This window comes from Perna viridis, chromosome 2 (assembly GCF_037379345.1).
Source record: "Perna viridis isolate PV_CMFRI_1.1 ecotype Kerala chromosome 2, ASM3737934v1, whole genome shotgun sequence".
Classification (NCBI taxonomy): Eukaryota; Metazoa; Mollusca; class Bivalvia; order Mytilida; family Mytilidae; genus Perna; species Perna viridis.
The window spans coordinates 4,353,147-4,369,688 of record NC_142446.1 but is presented as its reverse complement, the minus strand read 5'-3'; the positions used below and the strand labels follow the sequence as shown (position 1 = coordinate 4,369,688).

At 31.9% G+C, this 16,542-nt stretch overlaps 1 protein-coding gene across 4 annotated transcripts in view; it reads left to right on the top strand.

The window, feature by feature from the left end:
- Nucleotides 1-14,881, top strand: part of LOC148623358 (HEAT repeat-containing protein 5B-like) — an 86,680-nt gene extending 71,799 nt beyond the window's left edge. For all 4 annotated transcript variants that reach the window (XM_088565164.1, XM_088565165.1, XM_088565163.1 and 1 more), the window contains 6 exons: nucleotides 3,235-3,347; nucleotides 5,609-5,911; nucleotides 7,141-7,350; nucleotides 7,960-8,111; nucleotides 10,300-10,513; nucleotides 11,469-14,881. In XM_088565164.1, coding sequence (XP_088421290.1) covers nucleotides 3,235-3,347; nucleotides 5,609-5,911; nucleotides 7,141-7,350; nucleotides 7,960-8,111; nucleotides 10,300-10,513; nucleotides 11,469-11,785 — 1,309 coding nt within the window. In that variant the 3' untranslated portion in view covers nucleotides 11,786-14,881. The remainder of the gene's footprint in view (nucleotides 1-3,234; nucleotides 3,348-5,608; nucleotides 5,912-7,140; nucleotides 7,351-7,959; nucleotides 8,112-10,299; nucleotides 10,514-11,468) is intronic.
- The last annotated feature ends 1,661 nt before the right edge of the window (nucleotides 14,882-16,542 follow it).

The window sequence follows — 16,542 nt, the reverse complement described above, 5'->3', positions numbered from 1 at the left end:
TACCATATATGGAAATGCTACATCATTGGTTCTCAATCTCCACTTGGGTGCATTGAAAATATATACACATGCCCGAAAAATTAATAAATCTTCAAAAATAGCTGGTATGTATAATGCAGAGTGGTCCAATGATCTGTGTATGAGTCCAGTGATCGTGTTTAGAAAGTAAGAAAACAAAAGTTCTTCTAGTTTTTGTCAGTTTTTCATTTTCGTTAGGCATACATCCCTGTGTGGCAAAAACACAACTACTTTGCACACTAGTTTTAGGACTTGAACAGAAGGTGCAAATAGAATAGTGACATTCTGTGTATCGTTCTTTCTTTGCCGCTGGGTTATATCAATTAACAAGCCTGGTAGACTTTATTATGAAAGCATGGGCGGCTTCTTTTTTCTTTACATGGTTCGGCACCTCGTGACACAGGTGTTGATGCAGGTGTATGACTTTGATAATTGAAATATAATTTCATCTTTTGTCTTACGAATTTTGAAATAAAACCATTTACGTGGAGAATTTGACACAATACACAATTTATACTAGGCAACCCTAGGTGATTTTTAGGGAGCTTTCCTTGTACGAACTATACTTTTTCATAACCTACACTTAGAAATCGATGGTAAAGGAAAACTATTGACCAAACCTTACGACAAATGTGATGACTTTTCATTCAAAATTGTCATCTTTCCTTTCATCTGTGGCAACATCCCTTCAGCACCTGCGTATGGAGTGTTCATATCACAGATCATATGTTATGCCAGAGACTTTTTGTATCGCGCTAGAATTCTAACAAATATGCTTCTGGAATAGGGTTATGTTGCTACAAAATTGAAGTCATCACTACATAAGTTTTATGGTTGTCATCATAAACTCGTGGATCGTTACAGTGTATCCATCTGCAACATGAAAACTGATTTGTTCAACTTGTTATAGTTTTCCTTTCCTCTTTCGTCTACCCCAGACTTGACTTTTTATAAGCAAACTTGGCGGGTGTTTCTAGAAAAGCAGAGGACGCTTACCCTACCGGTGCACCTGGTGCATGCTCCCAGTTTTTAGTGGAGTCTGATTTGCTCATTTGCTTTTGTTACTTTGTATGTATGATTTTAGTTACTTAATGTTCTTTGTTGTGTATGTCTGTCTTCCATGTCTGGTCTTTGTCCCTAAATTACATACTTTTGATTACCGCTATAACCTTGGTTCCCTTGATGACTCTTTCAAAATATTTAATTTTAGCAAAAATATTTAGAACACGAGGAAGCTTCTGCACAAAACCATTATGGGTTCTCAAATAAAATTATCAAAAACCAATAAAAAATAAACATGTTCATATTATCCTACAGCTGTACTTGCGGGGTACTGGCACACTTGTCATGACTAACGTTCTGTATAAAGGGGTAAAATCAATATTTTCATTGAAGATTGAGATCGGAACAGTTTAAATCTTCACACATGTAATAGTTAAATATTTCTGTCATTATTTATTATTTTCTTATCGAAGTTGTTTAAATTGATGCAACTGTAAGTATATATTTGCTGGCAAACCACAACTTTCAATATTTTCACCCTCAGTTGTAGAAATCATGTAAAAAGTGCAGAAGCTCCACACATTTCAACCACTCGATCTGTGAATTGAGAACCAATGATGTAGCATGGTCACATGACCACATGGCTAATTAAAATTTTTATGGCTAGGGTCACCGGTGATTTTGAATCAATTTTTTCAATTAAATGACGTAAGAACATTTTTATGAAATATATTAGGTGTAATAAATCATATAAACCAAAAATTGAAAAAATAATTTTTTTTGTGTCATGTTTCCTTTAAGATTTATAATGTAATACTGAACAGCAGCTTATTTTCATGGGTTTTAAATTTTGTGATTTTCGAAAAATGCGTAATGGAAAACATTTTGATGGTTTTATTTTTGCAGTCTTAAAAAAAAATGAAAACAAAAGTTCTTCCTTGGTAACCAACATTAAAAAAGTGAATTGGAATTGAAAACAAAATCATTTTCCATTAAAATTAAATAGATTGTGTATAGAATAGACATACCAAATTAACAGAATTAAACCCTTAATAAAAATCTATTCTACCAGCTTCTAGCATTATTAGTATTATAAATGACAAGTAGGTATACCTTCAGTTTTCTTTTAATTTTTTTTTTATTTCTGTTCTGTTATGTCTGTTTGTTTGTCTGTCCATCTGAATTTCTAACCTCCAAATGGATGGATTGATTTCAAATTTGGTGCTAAGCTTCATATAGATGGGGCATATATTGTAAGCCACAATACTATGGAAATGGACTGTTACTGAAAACCTTTAAGGATCTTTTTACAGAATTCTGATTATTGAACTTTTTATAGGAGTCTTGGTATTCAGATAGATTTTGATAAGACTTACATTTTCCACCCACTCATTGATATTCTAAAATCTATTGTGTTGCCATAGTAAAAGAAAACAGTCAATCAGGTGTAATGCCTATTATCTGGGAGTTGTACCAATGTTTTCAAACCCATTACAAAGATGTTTCAACATTCAAACTTCCTGTCACCCATTTTGAAAAATATCAGATGTCTGCCATTTCTAAATGGCTGTCTGAAAAGAATAATACAAAATTCTTTAAAAATCAAATGTAGCTAGTTCCATTGTTTTTAATGTGATTGCACTCCTCCTATGGTATGATGCTGTTGTCATTCCGTAGAGGCACTGTTTTTTGTATGGTAATTTGAAACAATGAGATTCCTATCTTCTAGGGTTTGTTAATATTTACTCTTAGCTATTACTTGTAGCTATCATTTCTTTTTATATTCAAAATCTATTGCAGAGTTTGATAATCTTTCATTTGTCATGAAATTTTGCCAAATTAATGTACTTGGAAAAAAAAAAGGCAAACTACCTTGTCCTCAAAATTAATCCTATTCACTATAAATATAGAGACTGTTGCAATGCTTTTATTATTTTGTAATACCTGAATGACTCAAAGTTGCAATAATTAAAACTTGCACTATTGAATTTATAACAGAACTGATGCTGCATTTTTCTCAAATTTGCAAAAAATTAAAATATATTTTCATCTGAATTTACCATGTAAACCATTAGTTGTTGCATGCAATTTGTGAATTTACTGTATGTTGTACATATACACTACAACCATGTAAAGACTCATTTTCTTTCAGAACATTCCTTACTTAAGAAAGTTTTTATTGTAAGATAATAGTCATTGATATTTATTTTCCAGAACATTCCTGACTCGAGAAAGTTTACATCTAAAGTTAATGGCTGCAGATGTTGTCAAGCAGGTTGTTACAAGTTCTATTGAACATATTAACTTACAGAAAACTTCCTATAAAGGTACTTACTGCTGTATAGAATTTTGGCAATACCTTCTACATGAAATGGTCAACCATAGTACCCAATTTTTATAACTATAACAAGTATTTTTACAGTTGTATATAACAGGATATCTTTCAGATTTTTTTTGTAAACATATTCGAATTGTGCATATTCAGATAGAACAGAATAAGAAGTGAAAACAAGTGATCATGGCTAGAAAATACAATGAAGTCAATATGATGTAGATATTTTTTAAATCTTCCTGAACTTTGACTATTCTTCAGAATGATACAGGTTAACTATTTTTGTTTTATTGAAGTACCCAATAGTTACTTTATCAGAGATGCTTTTTGTCAATTAGGACATAGCAGTTGCTGACTTTGGGATTTGAGAAGTCTGTTACCCTGTCTTCAAAAATGTCCTATCAACATGGACAATTTTGTGTCTGTAAAGTCTTAAAACCAGAGTTTTCATTCCTGGTTGTTTGTAATATATATAAATAAATGGTTTTGTTTTCTGAATACATCTATAGTCTCAGTTTCATTATTTGGATCTATTTCCAAATATGTAAATTGAATTCACTTATAAACTGGTTTCATTTTACGTTCTCTTTGCTATCCAAATTCTGTTGTGATGTTATGTATAAAGTTTCTCTCTTGACATTAATTGACTCAGTGCATGCATACTTAAACATCCATCTTTCAGTGTTTGAAAATCAGAAATACAAATATGTCAACACAGGTATTACTAGATAACATGCATTGTTTGTAAAAAACAAACAAATGTTGTTTATTTACTGTGCAACCTAAACAAATATTTTACATTTTGGTACATGAGTAGTCAGCCAGCCTCCACAAGCTTTTGATGCACTCAACTTACAATTGCAAATATAAAAGTCCTAATAGATCAAACACTTTGAAAAGTCAGCAAGATTTTTTGAATTTGAACAATTTAGATCAGTAAAACTATTAAACATATTGAAGGACAGTTTCAGTTAGCATTTGACCTAAATTTGAAGACTTCACTGATGAATTTGGAAACAGTTTTGACGTCTACACTGAATAAGAGTTTTAGTTTATGTTCATTTGATATAATAGCAAAGTCACAGAGGTCACAAATTTCAAATGACAAGATCATGGTGGCACTCTCTTCTTCATACTTTTTTAGCTCACCTGGCCAAAGACCATGTGAGCTATTGCCATCACTTGTCGTCGCCGTCGTCGTTGTTGTTAACAGTTATACAAAATCTTCTCATCTGAAACTACTTGACTGATTAGAACCAAACTTGGTGTAAATGTTTCTTGGGGTATCCTGCATAGAACTGATGTGGGGATTTTTGATTCGTCGAAAAACATGGCCGCCGTTACTAAAAATGGAACATAGGGGTCAGACAGTAGTTTTTCACATATATCTCTAAAAACCATTAGGTTTAACTAAAATCTGACACGGGTGAAAGTGTTCAGCATGATAAGATCTATCTGTGGTCAAATTTTAATTTTGATCCGTTAAGCCATTTTGGAGTTATTGCCCTTTTTCAACGATTTTTGCTACTTTTAATGTTATTTCTTTCAAAAACTTCTCCTCAAGTGACAAATGACCCTCGAAAGTTGCATACCATTGCAAAGCTTGGAAAAGAAGGCTTTCAAAATCATTACTCTAATGGTACGATGACCGTAGAAATTCTTCACAAAATTTACTTTAATAAAAAATACTGAAAATCAAAATTTTTACCTTTTCTGCTAAATGACAGCATGAAGGCAAATCACTCACACATGTAAACAATATTCATACACTTTTGGAGTAAATTACACAAATGATTTTAAAGTACACATTCTCAGCTTTATTTTTGACTACTTTTGATCAGAATACACACAAATAATGCACTTACAATGCATATTTCTAGGTTCAGTGTGTTTTTGGTACTACATAGTAAGGGGGGTAGCCATTTGACCCGGAAGTGGTTAGTGAGACCTGACTCCTTGTAAGAGTTATTGCCCTTGAAAGAAGAAAATAACTATTTTTAACAGTTTTCAGTCAGTATCTTGAACTTTCAGTTGTTGAAATGATCCTTATGATAAGCCCTACCAAAGACTTCTTGAGTCAAAATTGTTGGACAACTTCTTGTTCAATTTATTGCCTTTGAAAGGCAAAATTCAACCAGGTGGGCAATTCAGGCTCCTGGGAGCCTCTTGTTTACAAAGATATTTGAAGTTGAGTAAATCCGACTCTCTAGAGCTATGAAATGATTATATATTCCTATATTTTGGTGATGATTTCAGAGAAGGAATCTCCAACAAGTACAGAGAGCAGTACTGATTCTATGGATACAACAGACAGTAGTATTGTGTTAGGAGAAGGTGGAGACTCTGGAGAGATAGAACCAGGCAAATCTTTGGTCTTTGCTGCTCTAGAGGCCTGTATGTGTGTCATATCTAAACAAATCCCAGTACTAAACCCTTCAGCTCCAAGTACAGGCTTCCAGGTACCAACCAAACTAGTCAAACTGTCAGAGGAGTCATGCCAACTACTAGCTTCTGTTGTTTCTGTTCTTGGAGATTTACCCAATCTTTGTTCACCTGCTGGTAAGTTCAACTTATTGTTAAAACATTTATATGATATAAGTTTAATTAAAGTCTGAGACAACAAATTTAATCATGAATGTCAATTTACAGTAAAAATATCAGTCTCTCCATGAAATACAAATTTATTATATATTCTGGATACACAGCAAAACCTTATTTTGTCCTTGAAGAATATCAATTGTGTAAGTAGCTGTAATCAATCTTATTTTTGTAAAATTCTATTTTTATCTTACTAGGTTTGCTTTCTATACACATTTGTCAGAGTATTTATGTTCCTTGTGATATGTCATTGAACTTGGATGTCATAATGAACTAGCCAATGTTAGATGAACAGTGAATATTGATACTTACAAACCAGTAGAACAAGCTTGCCACACCAGATTATTCTACATTATCACTACCATCACTTGGCGTCCATCGTCGTCGTTGTTGTTAACAATTTCTTCAAACATCTCCTCTGAAACTACTGAATAGATTTCCATGAAACTTATAATGACTGTTCCTTAGAGTATCCTGCAGAAAATGACCATTTGGATTTTTGATTGGTTAAAAAACATGGCCGCCATTACTAAAAATAGAACATAGGGGTCAGACAACAGGTTTTTGCATATATCTCCAAAATCGTTAGGTATAGACAAATTCTGACAAGGTAAAAGTATTCAGCATAATGAGATCTATCAGTGGTCAAATTTTGGTGATAAACTGTTGACCCATGTTGGAGTTATTGCCATTTTTGGACGTTTTTTGCTGTTTTTGATGTTATTACTTTCAAAAATCTTCTCCTCAGAAACTACTATACAGAATTCAATGAAAGTTGGTATTTTTGTTTTTTAGGGTATCCTTAACAAAATGACTGTTTGGATTTTTGATCGGTTAAAAAACATTGCCGCCTTTACTAAAAATAGAACATAGGGGGTTGTACAGTAGTTTTTTGCATATATCTCCAAAACATTAGGTTTGGCCAATATCTTTCAATTGCTAAAATATTCTTATTATAAGGCATACAAAAGTCTCCAGGGATCAAAGTTGTCAGACGACTCCATATAAGAGTTATTGCCCTTGAAAGACAAAAAATTAAGTTTTTTGCAGTTTTCAGTCAATATCTTGAAAACTATAATAGATAGAGTGAAACTTTCGATTGATGAAATGATCCTCATGATGGAGCCTCTTGTTTTATTTTAGTATCCTAATATTTTGTCAGTCAATAAACCATGTGATTTTGACTTCAGGTAGTGTAAATGTGTTACCTACAGTATTATACCTGGTTACGGGTGTTTTAAGAGAAATGTCATCAGAGAGACCACAGATTGTCAGTTCCTGTCTTTGTACTTTAAAGTCACTGTGTATATCACCTTTCCTCTCAGATGATTCTGTTGCCATCAAGTGGTCAAGACTTTTACAATGTAGTCTGAAAACAGTGCTCAACTGTGCTAAACCATGTAAGTTGTAATATAACTTTGAACTACAGATTTATTGCTTTCAGTACAATGATACATTTAACTTAAAACTCTCTCTTTATTTTTGGATATAATTACAAATTTTACTTAAAACTCTCTGATTACTTTCAATACAAGGACATATTTGACTTATAACTCTCTCATTACATTCAGAACAATGGTCCATCTAACTTAAAGTTTAAAACTCTCTCTTTACAAAGACGCATTTAATTTAAAAAAACTCTAATTACTTTCAGTACAATGACTCATTTTAAGTCTTTCAAAAAATTCAGTTTTGAGTTTACCATAACATGGACGTAGTGTTAATAGGACAGCCATTGAGTTCATGGTGCCTATAAAATATTTTGCTGCTCATACATGTAACTGAATTTGAATTGGAAATATGATGTGCATTACAGACTTTACTACCACAAATGTTTACTGAAACATTCTAGTTATGAAGTCATTGTCCTTGAAATTTGTTTATTACTGATTTATTTGGATTACAGCATTTATTTCATAAAATTTGAGAGCATACTAGTTCTAATTGTTTTTTTTTAATGTCTTAATATTTAAGTATGAAATTGTCATTAAAAAATTGTCTATTTTAAGCTGAAGACAAACCTGGGATGGAAGACATCACATTGTTAGGGGCAGTGACAATTTTTCTGTTGTATGCACCATTAGAAATTATAAGTAGACAAGACATACAGAATCAGTGTTTAGATATGTTCCTGAAAACCTGGTCTTCTCATAAGTATGATGTGAGTATTAAATAGCCCTTTAATAATTTAGACTAATATAATTTTGGGCTTTGCTTATGAAAAACAGTGCTATTTGAGCTGAATAATAACTTTACTAATGGTGCAATGTCATGATCTTGTAGGTGATGTCAGACTTCCTAGAATACCTGCTCTACACCTGTATTAAGTTCATCATATCTGATAGAACAATTTGGAATCATTCATGTTCAGATCTCCCACATAAACAGGACTAACTGAAATAATAGGCTCCATTTCTCTTGCTGACAAAACAACAACATATCAAAGGTTTAAACTTTATATATTAGGCCACAGATTTTTTTAATTTGTTGGTTTACAGATCTGCTGACCCAATTTTTCCAGTTAGGAGAAAAAAAATAAAATTTGAATTTCAGTTTTTCCAATCATTTTAAGCCACCAAAATTTTAACATCTTCTTTATAAAATAAAGTTACAGACAGTGCCAGCTTCTAGTTTTGTTCATTCAATAACTTTATAGTCAGTGAGAAGATTGAATGAAAATGGCAGCATATTTTTACCATTTCAATAAAATCATGTTTAAGGGTTTTGGTAGTTTGGGAAACAATTTAACACTAGCTAGGTATGATAAAATCAAAATACTTATAATTGTAAAGAATGTAAACAGTTCCTGTAAATGCTTTAAAAGATTAAAAAACCTTGTGGGTTTGTTTTTATTCTCAACAGGAAGTAGAAAAACAAAGGGAAAATACTTGGCAGGAAAATCAAAGCTATGAAGTTTTGTGTGGCTTGATAACAATTTGTTGTCTTCTTTTTTTTTCTCTGAAGACCATTTACCCTCCTTAATTATTTAATTAAATTTTATAAATAATTGAAACAATTTATAAATCACAGGATAGTTTTTTCGGGGAAATCATAATGAAAGATGCCAAGTTTCATTGTCTTCCTAGCTTTTATTGTATTTTTTATATTTAAAAACAATTAGTCAATTTAATTTGTTAAAAAAATTAAGAAGGGTTGTGTAGTCTCTCAGTGTAATTTTTATATGAAAGTAGAAGACAAATTTAAAAAAGTTTCTGTTTTTTTTTCATTTTTAATGAAATCTGTCAATTTTTTGTCCCTGAATTCTTCTTTTTCTTAGGTTTTTTTTTTCGATATTGACTTCTCACTAGGCCCTTCTGTAACACAACTTGTTTACACCAAAACAATGCTCAATGATAAATGTCATAGTTTTCCTTTCCTCTTTTGTCTACCCCGGACTTGACTTTTTATGAGCAACTCGGCGGGTGTTTCCAGAAAAGCAGAGGCTTACCCTACCGGTGCACCTGGTCCATGCTCCCAGTTTTTAGTGGAGTCTGAGTTGCTCATTTGCTTTTGTTATTTTGTATGAATGATTTTAGTTACTTTATGTTCTTTGTTGTGTATGTCTGTTTTCCATGTCTGGTCTTTGTCCCTGGATTACATTCTTTTGATTACCGCTATAACCTTGGTTCCCTTGATTACTCTTAAACAATACATGTCTTTGACCAAGTCTGATTGAAAACCTGAATTTTCACTTTGATTTTAACTTTTTACCACCTTTATTTTAACCTATCTGCATCATATTCTAAGGAAGGCTAAAGATAAAAAAATAAAAAAATAAAGGAAATTAACACTGTTTAAGTATTGCACATTGAATGTATTACGACACTTCAAAATTTGAAATGAGAATTTGTGTTTACAATTGGTGTGTAGGTATGTACATTCGATTAGAATCCCACTTCTTAACTATGTCAGGTTAGATAATGGAATCTTTGGAAATAAAAAAAAAGTATTCCATCCTGTCATAAGTCGGTAAACTAACAAAATAAAATATTGTGGCCTTACAGGCATGAGAATTTCAAGCCCTTTCATTTTTCCAACCAACAAAAATATGCCAGGCTTCCTAGTAATCAAGGGTTACTGCTAATATATTGTATTTTTTAAGTAAAATTATTTTCCATGTGACTTATGTATAAAGTACTTTAACACAGGTATAATGCTATTAGATTTCTTTTGAAATTTGCATTAATCTTTTGGTATCTGATTTTCTAATGAATGTGAAGATTTCTGTATTAATATCTAATAATAGTCAAACTTTTACAGTATTTGCAAAAGAAATATTTTAATACTTTATGATTGATTATAGAGTTTGTTTAAGTCAGTATGTCAGTATGAAAACTTTTTCTTTTCAGATTCAGTTGAAGAGTGTTCAGATGTTTACTTCAGTTGTTCAACACTTTGGGAAGAACCAAGCTGGAGGATTTATTAAGGGCTTTGCTCCAAAGTTAACTGAATACTTAGTAGGAGTTCAACAGAAAATTGCTGTTGTTGATGATGAACTTAACATTATCATTGCTTCTTTAAGTGCATTTGAATCTTTAATGCCCTGTGCTGTTGAAGATAAAAGTGAGTTCATATTTACTGTTATGTGTAATATTTAGCATGTAATTAATTGGTATTGATCTTAATGAAACTTTACTACTAGGTTTCATACCACAAAAGAAAGGTTTGATGAAGTTAAAGGTTTATGGCCTTTACCATTTAGGATTTAAGGGCAAAAAGGTATCAGAGATATACATTTTCTACAGCTCAGTATAAATTGCTTATTTCCTAAGTGAACTGTAAATTTTCTTTGACTACTTTAATTCTTGTCAGAATTATGTCCAACATTTAATCACAATCTGAATTAAGAGCTGTATCAAGTTTGAATGTTGAGTTGTTACAGCTGTTAAGGGTTTGACATTATTGGGTGTAATGTATCAAGCTGCTTCCTGACAGCATTTTGTGCAATGTGAAACAAATCACGAGGTTCCTTACCACCTAAATGTATAGGAATTACAGGCCAAAAACAGATATTTTATAAACAAATTGTATGAACTATTGAGTAGTTTGTCAACTTATTTCAGAGGATAAGAGCTTTAAGTACATATTTTGTCTTATTTTGAATCCTAATAACAAGTTGCTGGACATCAAGGGACCCACTATAACCTTGTTTAATTTTTCTTCTCTGAATCCAACTTATTTGATTTTTTATTGACTACAATTTTGGGATTCTTCTCTGAATCCAAGTTATTTGATTTTTCTAATTTTTGGTTTTGCCCCATTTTCAAATTGCTTCACATTGAGGTAGAAATGATTTGGAATTAAACTTTGTTTGATTTTAACAAAAAATAAATTCTTGGTGTTCTTTGCTATGATAAATCTAACCAAGTATTTACACTTTCTATTTTGGATCAAAATGGTAATTGTCTAGTTTTCAAGTCCTTTGAATGTTATTTTCCTTCTTGCCTCAGCTGCTGAGGGTTTCTCCCACACTATGGGATGCAAAGCATTTCATTGATACTTTATTTTTGGTTTTCAGGGCTAACAGTTCTGGCAATTTTCATACCCATTCTTGTGTCATTTTTATTGGATGATTTAGACAATGTGTCAACAGCCAGGAGAGCATTACATGAGGACTGTTTACAAAGACTGATGAAAATTGGACCTCTATATCCTACAGAGTTTAGAACTATTATGACTGGCCAATCTATTCTCAAATCAAAACTTGAAAATGCTATAAAACTGAGTCAGACGATGAAACAGTCATCAGTTACTACCCCAGCTATGAAGAAAGCTGCTGTATCAACAATTAAACCATCTATCAAATTAAAAACAAGTTTTAATTTTTCTGGTTAATGAACAAAGTGTTTCTATTATCTGTGATATGTAAAGAACAAAGTATTATATATATCAATTGTTGGTCTGATCTGTATTGTTAATGTTGATTCAAGTGGTGCTGTATCTGTATAAAGAAAGGTAATGAGATTTTTAATCAAATTGTGATATAAAGTCTCAATATTTTGTATAAACACCTTATATTGTCTTATCTTAGATTATATAGATATTTTATAGAGGTAGTGTCAGGTCTTGTTTTGAGATGTTTTTCTATGTGGTTTAAATGATTTGTACTTACCAATGTATAATCTATACTCCTATGCATATTTTCTTTGTAATTATTTATATATTGGAAAATAGTAGAAAGCAACTCATGACCTTGAAAGTGAACGATTCCATCTTCAAATTATCTCCACGTGTGTTAGATAAGTAAAATGTCATTACATAAACCAGAACTTTGTCAGGTCTGGTTCAGAATAAGTTTTACAACTCTCTGTTTTTAGGTAGGATGTTAATTTCAGGTTTGAATTAAACTTGTATCATGATTTGATTTTTAGCCAAAGTCCTGAAAGTTGTTATTGATTATCTGTATTCATAGAAGTGACAAAATTAAACAGCAATTTTCTGCTGATTCATATATATACACATTTCAATTTCTTAACTTTTGAACTTCACATAGCTTGCAAAAACCCTTGGAAATGAATAAGTTTGTGACTTGGATAGCAAGTAGATATGTGACTATGATAGCTAGTAGATTTAGGACTCCTAGGTTTTATTCCATTCAAGACTAGGACATTATAATTTACATACTTATCTAGAACTTTCATTTTATACTAGAATAGATTACTATGCAGGGGACCTCATTTATCCATTATATGTTAGTAATTTGTGGATTTTGATCTAATTATAACATTTTGTTAGCTTATTTTATTGACGAACAAAGTATTTTAACAACTTTAAGAATTCAAGACTTTTTTGTGAAAACATTTACATGTACATTTGTATGTTAAGCCCTTGAAATAAATATTATCCATAATTCCATATCCACCACTGCATGCAATTTTATGAAATTTTTAATAGAATTTTCGTTACATATTCCCATTGTGAAACCTTTTTAGATTGTTATCAAATGGGAGGTGGTGGTATCAATTCAGTGAGCATTGCTTACAGTTTTTCTAGTTCATATTTAAATCTGCTTAGGCTATTGCTATAGCCTGTTAGCCTTGTGCTAGCTAGTTGGTGTCTTAAATAAAGTTCCTCCCTGTTTACTTACACCTTCTATAAAATCTTTCGAAGACATTTGTTTCATAGAATGCAGTGATAGCATCAAGTAAAACAGTGCAAGAATTTTTTTAAAGATTATTTCAAGATTACTTGAACCACTGACTTCATTTTCTGCATTATATACACCATTAAACAGGTGAAGTTCTAGTTGTCATGTTTACTGATATTTTATTTTACTTTAAACTTTTCACTGAATTGCTACCATAACTATGTGATTATTCCATTACTAGACTGGTTGCCTGTTGTACATGGAAGTTAAGTGAGCACTCCATAATTTTGTAACCTATGCCATATTTTGTTCTGTTTGTGTTTTCCTTATGGCGATTCACTGGTCAAAAAATTGAGAGCCGTGTATACATGTATATATCAAATGAAAGCTAATAAAACAGACTTTTCAATGCATGAACTTATTAGAGAAAAAAATAAAAACACAAGAATAAATGTCACCATGGAAACCACACAGAAATCATGTAAAAATGCATAAAAACTGACAAAAATATACCCACTTTAAGCTTCAAAATGACAGATTTCCCGCAAAAAATACAAACATTTTTTTTTTGATTTTCTTGCTTTGGACAATGAGCTTTTTGAATAATCCCATTTCCTATGGGCATCGCCGGTTAGATTTTAAGCTATTTTACCTCCAATTCCACTCACCAATTTGTACAGGGTAAAAAATTCACTTACTTTCCTTTTCACATGTTGGACAGGCAGCCATTGAAAATAGTTCCTTACAACAATGAAAATAAATGTAACATAGCCAAACACTTGCCCTTGTTTACTTTTTCAGAAAAAAACAACAAATAAAATAATATCTTTATTTATAATCACTATAGCAACCATCAATTTTCAATTATTTATTTTTTCATCCCTAGCCAAAATTGCGAAACTAAATGAAACTGTGGAATGCTAGCTATATGTACAATGTAAAACTTGTATATCCTTCTAGACTGGTTGCCTGTTGTACATGGAAGTATATGTACAATGTAAAACTTGTATATCATTACTAGACTGGTTTCCTGTTGTACATGGAAGTATATGTACAATGTAAAACTTGTATATCATTACTAGACTGGTTTCCTGTTGTACATGGAAGTATATGTACAATGTAAAATTTGTATATCATTCCATTCCAATTTTTGTTAATGTTTTTTTTTAAAACTCCTTTAAGTTGAATGTTGTTTTATTTTCTGGGCATATACCAGTGACTGTTTTTAACTGCTTATTATAAAAGGTAATTTCCAACAGACAGGAAGCGTTTTGGTTATCAATAGTTCAGTAGTATAGTGGTCTGTTACCACCCAACAGACAGCAGACATTCTGGTTTATTCTATCAATAGTTCAGTAGTATAGTGGTCTGTTACCATCCAACAGACAGGAAGCATTCTTGTTTATTCTGTCAATAGTTCAGACATCCCTGCTTGCCCACAGTCTTCAATAGCTTGTTATCGCAACAATTTTACCCATAATGAAGAAAGCATCACATGGTTATTTTACACTTATTTCTAAAATTGATCACACAAACCTATTTTACGGTACCACATGATTAGCCTTTGAGGAACAGGCACATCAGCTGAAATTGTAGCCTCATCTATTTTGATATAAGTCATTGTGTCAATTTTTTTGGTAGCACTATCCATAATTAATTTATGGTCATGTCTTATATTTTGAAATTAAGTGTTATAGCAAACAGTGTGTATAGCTTTTTATGTGAACTGATGTGCAATTGTCATAACCAATAGTTTAAAGGGAGCTGAGCTCATTGCTTTTATTTCATTGAAATAATTGAGTCTTATTTTAGTCTAACACAAAATAAAATGTTGTAATTCTTGAGTTGGTGATTTCATTTTCAGGAACATAAAGATATTTCATTAAATGACTCTTGGACGGGTTTCGGAAGTTCCATGTATGTAATGTTGTACTTCTAATACAGTAACCTGAATCAGTGAAAACAGAATTATTTATCACTTCTAATAATTGTACCAATACAACAAATGTCAGACTGGAAATGTGTTTTTTTTTTTTTTTTTGGTTTAAACTTTTTTAGCAGTTAGAGGCTGAAATGGGCCAGAACAAGCTTTTTTCTGGTTTTGGGATAATAGCTGGTGTAAAAATGTATGGTTTGTTGTGAAATTCTACTACAAGGTTCTGTTCTTCAAGCATGAAAATGAAGGTTTTGATTGATTTTTAGGGTTATTGTACTTACAGTTAGGATTGAGGGATCAACAAAAAAAATAAGGAGTGAAGTAAACATTTTGTATTTCTATATAACATAGATATAAGTATAATCTTTGAAAGTTTGTTCATGCTACAATTTTCACTAAAATCAAAAACCTCTAGTGCTAACAGTACGTTGTATAGGTATTTTAACCAAATTATATGTGCGGCCCTACTAAAAAGTCTCCGAAAGTACTTTTTGCTCAAAACATTTAACCAGAGACCAGAGAATCTAAAAAATTTATTAAATAACCTCAAAAGTTATATAACAGATAAATGGAATACCTACATTTTGTGACCAAATAAAACTTAACTCGCTTGCCTCACCGATTTGTTTATTGTGAACATATAGACAGGGGATTTTTTGTTGTTGACTAAGCTGATCTTATTTCATATTTTCTTTCGTGTCCATACTTTGAAAAAGCTTCTACAAAAACAACGATTCAAGGTGCATGGTGCTGCATTACCAAAATGAATGGAGATCTTTTCACCAGTCTGAATCACCAGAAAAAGAACTTGAATTTCAATATTTAATATAACCTTCAACAGCATGAAACATTAGGATAAATGTCAATAGAGCATTAAAATGAAACAATTACTTACTTTACAAGGCAGATCCAAAATTCCGGAGTACTATGCTGCATTATTTAGAGATTTAGTAGACAATCAGGATAAACTGGATCAAAGAGCCAACTTTACGTGTTTTTCAACAAACGGTCGGCGTTCCAATGGGAACAAATTGTGCCCCTATACTAGCTGACCTATTCCTTCACTCTTATGAGGCTGACTTTATAGCTGATCTGATCAGAAAGAAAGAATATTGTTTAGCTAGATCTTTCAATCTCAGTTTCCGCTATATAGATGTTATCTTTAAACAATCCTAATTTCGGGGATTTGATACATCGCATCTACCCAAAAGAACTTGAGATAAAGGATACTACTACAGACACTGTGGAGTCAGCCTCATATCGACCTACACTTAGAAATCGATGGTAAAGGAAAACTATTGACCAAACTTTACGACAAACGTGATGACTTTTCATTCAGAATTGTCAACTTTCCTTTCATCTGTGGCAACATCCCTTCCGCTCCTGCGTATGGAGTGTTCATATCACAACTCATACGTTATGCCAGAGCTTGCCGAAACTACGCAGACTTTTTGTATCGCGCTAGAACTCTAACAAATAGGCTTCTGGAACAGGCTTATGTTGCTACAAGATTGAAGTCATCACTACAGAAGTTTTATGGTCGTCATCATGAACTCGTGGATCGTTATG